The 16,554-nt window shown below is 39.7% G+C and overlaps 1 protein-coding gene across 4 annotated transcripts in view; it reads right to left on the reverse strand.

The window, feature by feature from the left end:
- The window catches only part of LOC105881477 (survival motor neuron protein), a 43,923-nt gene extending 28,895 nt beyond the window's left edge, over positions 1-15,028 (reverse strand). The window contains exons 1-4 of one of the 4 annotated variants that reach the window (XM_076008100.1): positions 14,814-15,028; positions 13,917-14,025; positions 3,763-3,830; positions 1,062-1,247 (exon numbers count right to left, since the gene is read on the reverse strand). In XM_076008100.1, the coding sequence (XP_075864215.1) occupies positions 1,062-1,139 (78 nt within the window). In that variant the 5' untranslated portion in view covers positions 1,140-1,247; positions 3,763-3,830; positions 13,917-14,025; positions 14,814-15,028. Of the gene's footprint in view, positions 1-1,061; positions 2,322-3,762; positions 3,831-10,476; positions 10,749-13,916; positions 14,026-14,813 lie in introns of those variants that run through there. The other 3 variants (XR_012921691.1, XM_076008098.1, XM_076008099.1) reach the window with 3 other exon arrangements.
- Positions 15,029-16,554: the final 1,526 nt, after the last annotated feature.

A 16,554-nucleotide genomic window follows, 5' to 3' on the forward strand; every position in this document is an offset into this window, starting at 1 on the left:
AAAACAAACAAAAAAACACAACAAAAAACTCTTTACCTCACTCCCCCCTCCATCTATTGCCCAATTTTTCTATCTTCTACTTACATTAATAAGTAAGTAAGTAAGTAATAAGTAAGTGGCTCACGCCTGTAATCCTAGTACTCTGAGAGGCCCAGGCGGGAGGATCGCTCAAGGTCAGGAGTTCAAAACCAGCTGAGCAAGAGCCAGAACCCGTCACTACTAAAAATAGAAACAAATTAATTGGCCAACTAAAAAATATATAGAAAAAAGTTAGCCGGGCATGGTGGCGCATACCTGTAGTCCCAGCTACTCGGGAGGCTGAGGCAGGATTGCTTGAGCCCAGGAGTTTGAGGTTGCTGTGAGAGAGGCTGACGCCACGGCACTCTAGCCCGGGGAAACAGAGTGAGACTCTGTCTCAAAATAAATAAATAAATAAATAAAAATTTAAAAACTCCTTAAATACTTGCTTACAAATGCTGCTTTGAATTTCTCCCACTCTCGAACTTACTTCAATCAGATTTCATCCCCACCAAGTCATCTTCTTATCAACTCCCTTATAAATCTCCTCTACTTCAATCTTCCCTATTCCCCATCTTAGTACATCTCAGTAAAAAGCAACTTCGTCTTTTCAACTGTTCAGGACGAGTTATCCTTAACCTTCCTCTCTTAAACCTCCATTATCAACTCCATCTGCAAGACCTGTTGCCTCTGATTTCAAAATATATTCGGAATCCAAATACTTTAACTCCTACTAAAACCTTGATCTAAGTTTGGATAATTTCAACAGACTCCCAACCGGTTTCCTTCCCTCTGGCTCTTCCCCAAGTCAGATAAGGGTGGAAAAACCAAGGTATCGTCAAGTTGCGGTAAGGCGTCGAGTAGAAGCCATCAGGTCGCCCAAACTGCGCGAGGAAGGACCTTGGGTATGGGGATCGCAGGGAGTGGGAAAAGATGTAGAAACACCGGGACCACGACTCTACGGTGCACAGACGGCTCAAGTCCCCCACTGCGGCTGGAAAAGGAGTGCGGGGGCCGGGAGGAGGGCACTGGGAAAGCCTCACCTGGCCAGTACCACGCCGAAACAGCACCGAGTCCTCCTCCGGGATGCCGCCTCCGCCGCCGCCGCAGGCCATTGCCATGGCGAGCCTAGTGCAGGATGCGCGGCGTGGGCTCTGTCTCTGCTGAGTGACGACTTCCGCCACACGGGGCTTCTGGGAGCGGAAGAGTACAGTGGCCTGGAAGGCGGCCTGGAGGAACTCCATAGGCTTTTTCTAAATGGTTACTCCCCTCCCAACTTGGTCGCTTGGGTTTTTCTTTTTCATATACTTTTTTTAATCCCTTCCCCCCCCATAATCCAAGCAGGGACACACCCAGGTTTTTCTTTTCTCTCTCTCAGTCTTCTGATTTCATTGCGTTGCATTTTCGTAGAGTGATTCCACCAGGGTGTTTATTTTTATTTTCTTTTTTTTTTTCTGTTTTTTTTTTTTTTTTTTTAAGTTGTCTAATTAATGTCTTTCTAGTTTTAGTAGAGGTGGGGAGGTGTCTCACTCTTGCTCAGGCTGGTTTCGCACTCATGACCTTGAGCAATCCTCCCACCTCAGCCTCCCAGACTGCTAGGATTACAGGCGTGAGCCAACGCGCCTCACCTGGTGTTTCTTTTTAAACAATAAATTTTCTTAAAAAATAGTGTCATTTGCAGGTAATTTAGAACATAGGAGTAAGCAATACAATAAACATCAGTCCAGAGGTAACCAATAATATAGCTAGCGTTTTTTAAAGTGCGCTTAATATTCGTGCATTTTGTTTCGTTTTTATTTATTCATTTAATCCTTAGAACAAACTTATGAATTAGGGGCTATTCCAATTGTAAAGTTGAGGAAACTAAGACTTGAGTTTACACGGCTGCCTGGAGTCCAGGAAGCGGAGTTCATGCCTCTAGACTCTTACCAACCTTAACATTTGTATTACTATCTATTCTTTCGAATATGTTCTAGTACATTTTCGAACATAAAAAAAATGGGTAAACCATTGTATACTGCTTAAGGCTCTGCACTGCCCTGCCTCCCCACGTATGTCTTTACATAAATCAAGCAGGTGTTAAGTTTGTGATAGGACCTTACAATTTACTTTTCTGGCTTTCTTATCGAGGGTTCCCAAATGGTTTCCATGTACATATTATAATTTATTTCTTTTAAAAGTCCACCAAAGATCTAGAAACATAAAAAAAAAAAAGTCCACCAAAGGAAGTTTGAGGGCTTCCCCCTAAATATTTTTGGGTTATATTAAGTATAAGTATTATATTTATATTAAGTATAAGTTATATTAGTATAACTTATACTAATAAGTTATATATACTTATACTAAATATAAGTTATATTAAGTATAAGTATTAAGTATAAGAAATCTAGGCCAGGCACAGTGGCTCACACCTGTAATCCTAGCACTCTGGGAGGCCTAGGCCAAGGCGGGTGAATAGTTTGAGCTCAGGAGTTCAAGAGGAGCCTGAGCAAGAGCCAGACCCTGTCTCTACTAAAAATAGAAAGAAATTAGCCAGACAACTAAAAATATATAGAAAAAATTAGCTGGGCATGGTGGCACATGCCTGTAGTCCCAGCTAATTGGGAGGCTGAGGCAGAAGGATTGCTTGAGCCCAGAAGTTTGAGGTTGCTGTGAGCTAGGCTGATGCCATGGCACTCTAGCCCAGGCAACAGAGCCAGACTCTGTCTCAACAACAACAACAAAAAATTAAAAACATGTATACTTGTGAAAGTTGTTTATATAAATCAACTAGTTTTGTCATTCACCAATGAGAGCTTGCCTGTTCCCAAAAGCTTCTCTAGAGCTAATGAGCTTTCTTTGAAAACAATACTTCACATTTATTTCTTTATTTTTTTGAGACAGAGTCTCACTTTGTTGCCGAGGCTAGAGTGAGTGCCATGGCGTCAGCCTAGCTCACAGCAACCTCAAACTCCTGGGCTCAAGCAATTCTCCTGCCTCAGCCTCCCGAGTAGCTGGGACTACAGGCATGGGCCACCATGCCCGGCTAATTTTTTCTATATATATTAGTTGGCCAATTAATTTCTTTCTATTTATAGTAGAAACGGGTCTTGCTCTTGCTCAGGCTGGTTTTGAACTCCTGACCTCAAGCAATACCCCCTCCCCCCCTCAGCCTCCCACATTTCTCTTTCTAATAAAACTGCCAACTGTCCCTTTATTCTTCCAACATACCAAAGACAACCCTGGTTTGTGTGTATGCCCTGAATTGCAATTCTTGCTTCCCAAATAAAATATTTTAAATTTTTAGCAAAAGTTTCAAACATCTTAATTGTCTATGAGTAAGGAAATGTTTGGATAAATTACTGTACATCCATACATCCATACTTAATTTAAATCTGTATTTACTGACCTATAGGCATGGCTATTTGAAAAAAACTGCTATGTTACATCTAGATTTCCTATATTTGTTTAAAAAACTTCCTGTAGTTGGTTATATAGTGGGCCCCAAAATGATATGTCCACCTGATATTTGTGAATGTGACATTATTTGGGAAAAGGGTTTTTGCAGATGTAATTAAGGATCTTGAGATGAGATCATCCTAGGTTAGAATTAGACCTAACTCGAATAACAAATGTCCTCATAAGAGAAGGGAAGGAGATAGAGAAAAGAAGGCCAGGAAGAGGAAGGCAGAGATAGGAGTTATGCTGCCACAAACCAAGTAATGCCTGCAGCCACCAGAAACTGGAAGAGATAAGCAAGGATACTCCCCTAGAGTCTTCAGTGGGAATGTGGACTTGCTGACACTTTGCTTTCAGACTTCTGGCTTCCAGAACTGTGAGAAAACATATTTCTGTTATTCTAAGCCACAAGTTTCTGGTAATTAGTTATGGAAGCTCTAGAAATCAAACACACTCTCCATATCCCTTATTTATGTGTACATGTGTTTATATATATTTGCATGAGCACTGAGAGAATACAACCATTAGCATTGTTTAGCTCAGGGGGAGAGATTTTATATGATTTCATTTATATAAAAATTCAAAAACAGACAAAACTAATCTATGTCAATAATCAGATGGGAGGCATTATTTAAGAGGGTGCTGAGAACATCCTACATCTTGATCTAAGCAGAGTATTTATATGCAAAAGTAAGTAGAAATGTACATTTCAGATATATGCTCTTTATTGTCATTTCACTGGGATAAATGCCTAGGGAGTTTGGAGAGCAATTACTGGGTCAAATAGTAAGTATACAGTATGTTTAGTTTTCTAAGAAACTATTATTTAGATTTTTTTGAAATTTAAATTTTATTGATAGAATTTTTAGTCCTTTTGTTGCATTTTCCCAAATGTTCTATGATGAGCAAACATTGTAGTTTGGGGTGTTGAAAGGTTGGGAGAGACACGAACAGTATAAACTACATAATTGTTTCGTATGTTTCAGATACTTACCACCTTCATAATTTGCCATACCGTGTATTTGTATTTTTTAAATTTAGTCTTGGCCTTGTAATAAGAGGAATGAACATCTATTGTTTTCGTCTGCCCAGCATCCACTCTCCCTTTTGGCAAAGAAGCCCAAATTTGTTTACTGAATATAATATTGGTTTTTCCATCAACTTAGGCAACCTGCCCTCCTCTTGCCGAGGAATAGGCACATGACCCAAATAAGTCCAAATGGAGGAACTCTGAGTGACATCAAGACTGAAAATAGTTGTTAGAATTTCCACCTGACAGCAGCATTCAGTACTGTGGAAACAACTATACCACAGTATCTACTCTTAAGATAACTGGAGCTGTGTGGGGTGGCTCTTGTCTGTAATCCCAGCACTCTCGGAGGCTGAGGTGGGAGGATCGTTTGAGCTCAGTTGGAGACTAGCCTGAGCAAGAGCGAGACCCTGTCTCTACTAAAAAAATAGAAAAAATTAGCCGGACAACTAAAAATATATAGAAAAAATTAGTCGGGCATGGTGGCACATTCCTGTAGTCCCAGCTATTCGGGAGGCTGAGGCAGGAGGATCGCTTGAACCCAGGAGTTTCAGGTTGCTGTGAGCTAGGCTGACGCCATGGCACTCTAGCCCAGGCAACAGAGTGAGACTCTGTCTCTGAAAAAAATAATTTTTTTGTTTTGAAGAAGTGAAGGTGTAAGAAAAAAAATCTTCATAATAAGTTTTAAATCTTACTGGAATTTATAGAGAAGTGCATTTGAGCATACTTATTGTCATTCTTTTCTTGGTAATAGTTTTATGACTTGGTCATCTCTAAAGACAATATATTCTATCATGTCTATATTGACAATATATTGTCTATAGGCAATATATTCTATATTTTATCATGATACAGCAAGTGCATCAGCAGATAAAGTTGTAGGTGGCAGTGTAAAAAATGTTTTTACTCAGTTTTGATCTAATGGATAACTATAATTGACAATTTCATAAAAATAACAGAACAAATACTTTTAAATTGAATTTCATGTTTTAAATAAGTTGCTTATACTCAATTCATATTTTTTAAAAATAGGTTCTCATCATCAAAGGTAATCGGGAATTTACGTAAAGAAGTTAACATGTTCCTTGCTTAGTTTTCATCACTGCTAGAAAACCCTGACACAGATGGTAAAACATACAAATCTCATTATCTGTGAAAGTCAATTTCTTATTAGGATTTTACTTCAGGAATTTTTTTTTTTTTTTAAGAGATAGGGTCTTACTCTGTTGACCAGGATGGAGTGCAGTGGCACAATCATAGCTTACTACACACCTGGACACCTGTGCTCAAGTGATCTTCCCACCTCAGCTGGGCCTACAGATGTGTGCTACTATGTCCAGTTATGCTTTGAAACAGATCCTAGATTCAAAGCTAAAGGTAGTAACATGATGCCCGCCTCAAATAGAAAAGCTCCTTTCTGTAGTTGTCTTTGCTAAAAAAAAAAAAAAATAGAAAAGCTCTGTTTACAGAGCTTTTCAAAACTTTAAGACAAAAAAGATTTTAAACAAAAAAGATTAAAGGAGTAAACTCGTCCCATCTATACAAACATAGGGGGAGAAAGGACAAAATATATGTTTTGTTAAGTCAGGAAATAACATTTTTTTTTTAAGTTCAGTTAGGCCAGCTGCGGTGGCTCATGCAGTGGCCTAGCACTTTGAGAGGACAAGGCAGGAGGATTGCTTGAGGCTAGGAGTTCAAGACCAGCTTGCGCAACATAGCAAGACCCTACCTGTCTCTAACAACAACAAAAAAATTATTCTGGCATGGTGGCACACACCTGTAATCCTAGCTGCCTGGGAGGCTGAGGCAAGAGAATCACTTGAGTCTAGGTTTTGGAAGATGCAGTGAGCTATGATGTCACCAGAGCACTACAGCCAGGGCAGCAGGGCAAGACCCTGTCTCCAAACAAAAAATTTCAAAAATTAAAAAAAAATAAAAATAAAAAGGAAAATAATGTCAGTAATCAATGCTTCCTTTTGGCCCTATTTTTCAAAAATAGGCTGGCATTTAATAAGTGGATCACAATTCCTTACACAGCCACTAATAAAAGAAAATTCAAAAAGATCAACTGATAAAACTAACCTCATTCATTTTCACTGTAGTTAGCAAAATAAAAAAAAAAAAAAAAAAAAAAAAAAAAACTAACCTCAGTATATCTTGAGCAGTAGCAGCTGTTACCTCTTATTTTCAGCAGGACTTAATGAAAATTCCTACTGATAATTCACTACCTCCTCTTGAAGATGATGCAAGATAGTACTTTTAATGTCTACAAGGGTGTTACAAGGAGTTTGGTATTTTCTGTATTACATTTTAAAGTTGGTACTATTTCACCTAAATGATTTTATGTTTTATTTTATTATTTATTTATTTTTGAGACAGAGTCTCACTCTATTGCTCTGGCTAGAGTGCCGTGGCATCAGCCTACCTCACACAACCTCAAATTCCTGGGCTCAAGCGATCCTCCTGCCTCAGCCTCTTGAATAGCTGGGACTACAGGAATGTGCCACGATGCCCAGCTAATTTTTTCTATATATTTTTAGTTGGCCAATTCATTTATTTCTATTTTTAGTAGAGATAGGGTCTTGCTCTTGCTCAGGGTGGTTTCAAACTCCTGACCTTGAGTGATCCTCCTGCCTCGGCCTCCCCAAGTGCTAGGATTACAAGCATGAGCCACCGCACCCAGCCTCACCTAAATAATTTTTTTTCTTTTTTTTTTTTTTTACTATTGTAGCCATGCTTAAACTCACCTAAATAATTTTATCTTGCTTTAGCAACAAACCAAAAGAACTGTCCAAACTAAATAAAGTTAGTACATGAATTAATGCTACTGATTAAAATTATTCACCTATATTTTCCCTTAATACATTATAATTGACTGGTTTCCCTTTTTAGAAGTTTAGCTATTTTTAGTTTACCTTGCTCATACTATGTGATAGGTATCAATATACTGCAACAACTACACTTAATTTTCTTCTCTTCAGATAATTTTTCTGTCTGCCTTTAAAAAATGGTCACATTGAAGTTAAAAACCTCTTAACAATGAATTTATTTGTCATAAAAATTAATCGAGAACAATGCTTTATTTTTATTTTATTTTATTTTTTTGAGACAGAGTCTTGCTTTGTTGCCCAGGCTAGAGTGAGTGCCATGGTGTCAGCCTCGCTCATAGCAACCTCAAACTCCTGGGCTCAAGCAATCCTCCTGCCTCAGCCTCCCCAGTAGCTGGGACTACAGGCATGCGCCACCATGCCCAGCTAATTTGTTCTATATATATCAGATGGCCAATTAATTTCTTTCTATTTATAGTAGAGACAGGGTCTCGCTCTTGCTCAGGCTGGTTTCGAACTCCTGACCTTGAGCGATCCACCAGCCTCGGCCTCCCAGACTGCTAGGATTACAGAGAACAATGCTTTAGACTTAAGCCTTAATGACTAATGATAATCTAGAGATCTTCCTTTGCTGTGGGCAAGAAGCTCTTTAAAAAAATGAAAGAAAAATAGAGATCTTCCTTATTCTATAATAATAACCATTTTTGGGGGGGGAACTTTCCCTGGACTTCTAAGAATTAATTTTTTAAAAGTGTATACTATGCTGGATGCAGTGGCTCACACTGCACTTTGGGAGGCTAAGACAGGAGCATCGCTTGAGGCCAGGAATTCAAAACCAGCCTGGGCAGCATAGCAAGACCCTGTCTCTACAAAAAATAAGAAAAACTAGCTGGGTGTGGTAGCATGCACATGTAGTTCCAGCTACTTGGGAGGCTGAGACAGGAGGATTGCTTGAACCCAGGAGTTCAAGATTGTAGTGAGCTGTGATAACTCTACTGCACTCCAGCCTGGATGTCAGAGTAAGGTCTTGTCTCTATTTAAAAAAAAAAAAAGGCCGGGTGCGGTGGCTCACGCCTGTCATCCTAGCACTCTGAGAGGCCAAGGCGGGCGGATTGCTCGACGTCATGAGTTGGAAACTAGCCTGAGCAAGAGCGAGACCCGGTTTCTACTATAAATAGAAAGAAATGAATTGGCCAACTAATACATACAGAAAAAATTAGCTGGGCATGGTGGCACGTGCCTGTAGTTCCAGCTACTGGGGAGGCTGAGGCAGCAGGATTGCTTGAGCCCAGGAGTTTGAGGTTGCTGTGAGCTAGGATGACGCCAGGGCACTCACTCTAGTCTGGGCAACAAAGCAAGACTCTGTCTCAAAAAAAAAAAAAAAAGAGAGAGAGAGTGAGAGAGAGAGTCTGAACACCTTCTATTCTGAAGAATATTTTAAAGTATGGAAATTTATTTACTATTTTAAAGAAAAGCAAATTAAAGATAGAGCTAAAAGCATACAAAGATTTTTGTACTCATGGCTTATTACTCTGTAAAAATTCTGGATATAAAATTACAGAAATTGGAGCCACCAAGAATCTTTGTGGTGAATAATCAGACTTCATTATCCCTTTTTTCCTTTTTTTCCAATTATAACCAACTTCAACAGCACCTTATCCCTTGTATTAGAATATAACTTAAGCTGTAGTCATTTTTTTGCACTTGTGATTAGCATCATAGAAAAATTTGAAGACTGAAATTAACTTAAAAAACAGAACAATGTTTTACTTTAATGAAAAATCTGGTGCTGGATGCAGCTGCTCATGCCTATAATCCTGCACTTTGGGAGGCCAAAGTAGAAGGATCACTTGAGCCCAGGAGTCTGAGACCAGGCCTGGCAACATAGCAAGATTCCATCTCTACGAAAAAAATAGAAAAAATTAGCCAGGTGTGGTGGTGTGTGCCTGTATTCCCAGCTACTAGGGAGGCTGGGGCAGGTGTATCACTTGAGCCCAGGAGTTTGAGAGGTTACAGTGAGCTAGCCTGGGCAGCAGAGAGAGACTCTGTCTCAAAACAAAACAAAACAAAACAAAAAAACCTGGGCTAATATGAAAATTAAAAATTCAAGGTAGGCCAGGTGGCTCATACCTGTAATCTCAGCACTTTAGGAGGTGAGGCGAGAGGATTGCTTGAGGCCAGGAGTTCAAGACCAGCCTGGGCAGCACAGCAAGATCCTGTCTCTATAAAAAATAAGAAAAACTAGCCAGGTGTGGTAGTACTTGCCTGTAGTCCCATCTACTTGGGAGGGTGAGTGAGGCAAGAGGATCCCTTGAGCCCAGGCATTGGAGGTTACAGTGAACTATGATGATCACACTACTGCACTCCAGCCTGGGTGACAGAGCAAGACCCTCTCTCTTAAAAAGAAAACAACAAAACAAAAAAAAATATTAAAAATAGCTCAGGCTGAAAAAACTTCACGGTTGTCTCATTCAACCATGAGATATTAGAGAGACAATTAGGTTTCCATCCTACTTATAGGTGGTAGGTATCATTGGTAAAACACCTACCACAAGATATTAAGATATTAGGTGAACTCCTAAAGATCTGTCTATTCAGATGGTGGCTGACATATTGGGTGATCAGTAAAAATTTGTTGAATCGCATTATATGAAAAATCCAGTATTTGAAGAATACTTAAAGTTATCTTATTTACTACTTCAATGGCATTTTTATTCTCTTTACATAATTATGTATATTTACTTCAGAATACAACAAGGTCTCAAATCTTCATTTCTCTAGGTTGTGTCTCCTAATTTATAACCACCATCAAGTCACATATTTATGAAGAGGCTCAGAACAGGTTAAAATATAGTGCTCATTCCAAAAAATTTTAAAGCTGTAAGTAGAACTCTGAGACCTCATTTAGTTGCTATTTCAGTGGTTTATATTATCTACTGTCTTCAAGCAAACTTTGTAAGTTGATTTCAAAGCAAAATTATACAGTGGATCTTAAATTCTATTATATAATAAAATTTAACTTAAAGATCTACTTTAACAAAGTTGTTGACAAAGATTGTAGATTTATATAAGAGATCCTATTCTCTGATCACATTACCTATGTAAGAAATTATGTTAAGTGTTCACTTCTGACAAAAAAATGATGTTCACCAATACGTCACATGCATGGTTAGTGTTTTATTTTTTGAAGAATGGTTCTAAAACATCACACTAAATCAAGCTGAAACGTAAAGTTTAAAATAGACAGTTTTATAAGGATAAGTTATAACATATTTAATGACTGTTCACTCTACAAAATCTTGATCTTAGAGCTTATGATACACCCAGTTGGCAGTAGCACCCAGGTTTTCCAAATAGCCAGTCATTTTTCTTTTGTCTGCATAGATTTCTTCTCATTAGCTGCCTTCTGCTTTTGTTGCATGATCTCAGAGTCCCTATAATGGGGGAAAAGTCGTTACAGAAAAACTGATTTTATGTTTTCACTTGTTTTCTATATATTTAGTATGTTAGAAGACAATTTAAAAGAAGATATAAACATTCTCGTCTTTCCATTTTCTTTTCTTTTCTTTTTTAATTTTAGAGACACAGTCTTGCTCTGTCGCCTAGGCTGGAGTGCAGTGGCGTGATCTTAGCACACTGCAGCCTTGAACTCCCAGTTTCGAGCATTCCTCCTGCCTCAGGCTCTCAAGTAGCTGGTACTACAGGTGTGCACCATCACACTTGGCTTTCTATTTTCATGGATTGAGACAGAATGGAAACGCAAAGACTAGAAAGGCTTTGAAGTCATATCTTTTTTTTTTAAAAATTTTTTTTATATTAAAAGCTTTTCTGGAAAACACTTGAGGCATTTTGTTGATTCTTTAAGTTTTTGTTTCATGTACTGTACATACTTGATAGCTTCTAATTATTTTGAATACCATATCTACTGTTATCATGACCTTGGCAAATAACCTCTAAGCCCTTTCAAAATCAGAGCAATATGTATCAATGTTGTCCTGGAATAGCTATGAATATATATATATATATATATATATATATATATGGCTATGAATATATATATATATATATATATATATTTGCCAAGTAGGCAGCTATATGCAGAAATAATGGCAATTACTCTTGGTTGTTAACAAAGTTAATTCACCCTAATTTTTTTCCTCAAAGAAGAGGCATTTAAGAAGTCTCCTAGCATGGGCAATATATGCAACCCTAACACTTGTACCTCCATAATACGCTAAAAAAAAAAAAGAAGTCTCCTAGATATCCTAACTGGCATCTGGGATTAGGACATAGATGTTAAGAAGCAATTCAGTTTCTCATAGTGAAAAAAGCCCAATAGCTAGTGATTAAAATTGGATTACCCTACAGAAAAGCGGGATATTCAGGGTACTTTCTTAAGCCTTTGAGTCTCTGGCTGAAATTACACATGACACATTAACTATGAACTACAACCACACTATCTGGGTTAGGTGATTTATGAGTCCATGGGAACCTATATTTTTAAAGTATACTAAATGTCTATATATATTCAATACCTACTATGTGCCAAGCACTATAGGCGCTGGCTAAAGTCTCCTAACTCTGAGTTATTATCCCCATGTTTTATACAGATATTTTTAAAAGGCTCAGCACTAAATAATTTGCCCCAAATCACATAATAACCAAGTCCTGCCAAATTTCAAATCCAGGCTCTTTCCTACATTGTTACTGCATAGATTTAACATTAGATTTTAATTCGGGATTGAATAGCTGTGTCCATAACTGTAAAATATTAATCATTCTGCAAAGCCAACAGCAAAAACACGGAACGAAAGGAAGGTAAAACACCACAGCTACAAAGAAATGAAATGTAATGGAAGAGAACAGTGATAGTTACTTTTCTACTAGAAACAAAGCTGTGCTTGCTGTATAACCTTAGTATTATTAAAATTCAAAGCCTCAGTTTCCTATTCTACACATTGGTGCTAATATCACTTTTCAGGGCTGTGATGAATACAAATAATACATATAGAGCATCTAGCACAGAGCTTTATAAGGACTAATTCAGTAAACAATGGCTGTTTCTGAACCAAGTTATACGAGGTTCTCCAATAAAAATACTATTTGAGAGTCAATGATTCGTACCATGTTCACTTGCACTACAATGTAAGTAAACAGAAATTTAAGGTGAAGCTTATCACTTTAATAATAAATGTTACTGAAAGTGTGAATGGCTTCAATCTACTTAACCAATGATTCTTAAGAGTGTCTGCACATAAGAATCACCTGGTGAGCTGTTCTTAAGTCAGGTTTAAGGTACAACCTCAATACAATAAAATTTACCTACAGTGCTTTTTAATGCCCAATTCCAGACCAATTAAATCAGAGCTGGGTGAGAGGTAAATGTTTAAGGTGATGGATATCAAAATTACCCTGATTTGGCCGGGCGCTGTGGCTCATGCCTGTAATCCTAGCTCTTGGGAGGCCGAGGCGGGCGGATTGCTCAAGGTCAGGAGTTCAAAACCAGCCTGAGCAAGAGCGAGACCCCGTCTCTACTATAAATAGAAAGAAATTAATTGGCCAACTGATATATATATAAAAAAATTAGCCGGGCATGGTGGCACATGCCTGTAGTCCCAGCTACTCGGGAGGCTGAGGCAGAAGGATCACTCGAGCCCAGGAGTTTGAGGTTGCTGTGAGCTAGGCTGACGCCACGGCACTCACTCTAGCCTGGACAACAAAGTGAGACTCTGTCTCAAAAAAAAAAAAAAAAAAATTACCCTGATTTGATCATTGCACATTGTATACAGATATAAAAACATCACATGCACCCCCCAAATATGTAAAACTATTATATATCAATTTAAAAAAGTAAAGAAACCCAAAAGGCAAACAAAAATATAAGAACTGGGTGTAGGGCATGGGCCTGAGTAGTTCTTAAGATTTTCCAGATAATTCTAATGTGCAGCCAGGATTGAGAACCCCTGATAAACCACATTGAAGCATGTGTGATCAGGTGTTTACCTACTAAAACTTCCAAGCTCCATATGGACAATAAAATAGAATTTTAGAATAAAATTAATCTTTGATTAGCTTTTTTTAGAAATATGAATGCCATATTTTTTACTTAAGCTGCATTATCATTAAAGTGTTTCTGTAGCGCTTTCATACTGTCACATATATTCATATGGCTGTGCATTCTCCCCAACCCAGTGGATCTTCTATCTTCTTCAGAACTGTTATTACTATAACTCAGTCGCCTGTCATCCAGACTAGTTTGGGTATGGTGTCTACTTTGAAAATGTATCTGTAGCACTTAACAGTGCCTTGCGTGTGGAGGATGTTCAATTATTTTGAATAAAGTTCTTATGGTTGTGGAGGAGCTGCATGGGATTCTCTGCAAAACAAATAGCTTCAGAACGTTAAATTCCTCATCCATAGGCTGGGATAATGACTACTCCATATGGTTTCAGTATGCCTGGCACAAAACAGATATTCATTACTCTTATTCCTTTCTGTAATTTAGGCCCAGTTCTACCAAGAGTTTAAAGAAATGCTTTTCATTTTCCAAAATGTGGCTTCAATCACGGTAGTGACTTGAGAATTCTATAAGTACCATTTACCTCTGCTTTCTCTGAGAGGCAGTCAAGCTATCCTCTTTTCTTTTTCCCTTGCTAATTTCCTGGGTTTTCTTCATATTTTTTTGGCGGGCAAGTTCTCGTTGATTTCCACCTACAAAGACAAACAATCATGCTCTTTTCCCATCTCCGAAATTATTAATAAGTTCATTAAAGGACTCTTACTTAAATGCATCTTAATTTTAATTTTTATTTATTTTCTTTTCTCAGAGAAACTCAGAGTAATGAAGTTTGATTTTTAATAGACAAGGCAGCAGAGTACTGCACTGAAGATGTTCACAGATCTGACAAGGAGGAAGCTTAGAGGTAAACACTTAAGGACTTGAGTATTATCACACCAATCTAAGTGTTTACTAGCTATAAATACTAGATATTTTAAAACAGGCATTCCAATCGTCTATATGGGCCAGTATTCCAAAACAAGTTCTGGCTTTTGAGGGGTGTGGATGGAGCAAAGAAGAAATACACAGAGATCACAAGTTCAACCCATCACAATTCCACTATTACCTGCAAGGGCAAAACAAAAGAACTAGGGAGGAGTTGCCGGTCCTCATTAGGCCTTAAGACTTTGGGTATCAGCTATAAACCACCTCCAAACGAGGATGCCTCCCGGGGCTGCCGTCTTCACACACCTCCGGGGGGATGTTATTTACCGTGCAACTCGCACCTGAGAGGCAGGCACCTGTCGGGCCTGAGAGGCCAGACCGAGTCCACCGTGACCGCTCTCTCCTGACGGAAGCGGGGGTCCCCGCCCTGCTGGACCCAGGGGGACTCTCGGACCAGTCCCCGCCTCCCCCTCCAGCCGCGCCTCAGACTAGGCTCGGCGCTAGACTGCCTTGCCGGACGCTCCCCGTCGCTTCCCCCACTCGTCCACACACTCACGGGCCATTCCGACCGCCAGACGGATCCTGGAGGAGAGCGACACCGAAAGCAACGGCTCCCTCACAAGCCCAGCTGCCGTCACCACTCGTCGCTCGCGAAGGCTGAGCCGGCGTGGGCCCTCGGCCGGGCGACGCCCCCGCTCCCTCCGCGGCCCCGCCCACCGAGGCTCGACAACAGCCGCGGCGTGGCCGGCCAGTCACTGCGCGTGCGCTGCCGGGCGTGGAGGCCTTGCTGCCACGCGCGATTTGGAGACTCGCGGAAGCAGGTCCGGTATATGGGAGAGATGGGTAGGCGTGTGTGGGTTTTCCCCACTGTGCGCCAGACACAGGGGCTTAGGCAGCCTTCCTTTTTTTTTGATAACAAACGACGATAAACACTACAATATCTTACTTTTCGACAAAGAACGACGCTAGCTTTCATTCATTCCCTTGCAGAGGCGGGAAGGCGAGGAAAGGGACTGGACAGATTGAGGGTTAACTTTGCGAAAGGCGGTATCGGCCCTGTATCTATTTTCCTTCCTTATTCTAGCAACTCCACTGCAAGGTAGGCTTCATAGCACTCATTTTACAGGAGAGAATGACCTAACAAAAATCGGTTATAAAGAGAATCACATCTAAGACTGACTCTAAAGCGTGATCATTTCCCATTTTATCCCAGTGCCCTTGTCACAATCAGCAGTGTTTTAGGAGTTACCGGCTCCGTGGTTGGGTTGTGTGTTGCGGAGAGGATGACAAGGAGTGCAGTCCTATTACACAGTCAGAATAGCCTAGAATAACCTCGGAACCTATGTAAAAGCTGTAGACCATCTGCCTTGCTAGAAAACGTGTAGAGATGCTCGTGTGTTTCATTTAGCTGGTACTTATTTTCTTCACCTATTTCATTAATTATTACAAAGTGAGGTGGTTGGGACACTATAAAATTGCCCTATATTTTTAAAGTTTTTATTTTGGAAGATCTCAAATTCACATAATACAAAAGTATAGAAAATACTATAGTGGAACCCCAAGTACATATGGCCAAACTTCAAAAATTATTACCTCGGAAGGAAAAAAAAATTATTACCTCATAAAATTGCCTACTTTAGAGAAGGTGGGAGAAAGTGATGAAGACAGAGGACTCTGGAGATAGAATGTTGAAAGCCCAGCTCTACGGATTAGTAGCTGTGTCAACCTGGACACATTTTTTCATTGTGTTAAAATTTTTCTTACCTGTAAAACAGGGAGGTATGCATTATACCTTCATCATTAATTGAATTAATATCTGTCAAGTATTAAGTGCCCAACGTAGGGTAGCACTCAGTACTTTAGCTCTTTTTTTTTTTTTTTTTTTTTGAGACAGAGTCTCGCTTGTTGCCCAGGCTAGAGTGAGTGCCATGGCGTCAGCCTAGCTCACAGCAACCTCAATCTCCTGGGCTCAAGCAATCCTGCTGGCTCAGCCTCCCGAGTAGCTGGGACTACAGGCATGCGCCACCATGCCCGGCTAATTTTATATATATATTAGTTGGCCAATTAATTTCTTTCTATTTATAGTAGAGACGGGGTCTCGCTCTTGCTCAGGCTGGTTTCGAACTCCTGACCTCGAGCAATCCGCCCGCCTCGGCCTCCCAGAGTGCTAGGATTACAGGCGTGAGCCACCGCGCCCGGCTTACTTTAGCTCTTATTGTCATTATTCTTTCAACCTCAGAGAGCCTTGCATACTTACCACTCTCCCCCCACTCCACTTCTCCTCAATCCTGCTAACA

Source organism: Microcebus murinus, chromosome 11, assembly GCF_040939455.1.
Source record: "Microcebus murinus isolate Inina chromosome 11, M.murinus_Inina_mat1.0, whole genome shotgun sequence".
Taxonomy (NCBI): domain Eukaryota; kingdom Metazoa; phylum Chordata; class Mammalia; order Primates; family Cheirogaleidae; genus Microcebus; species Microcebus murinus.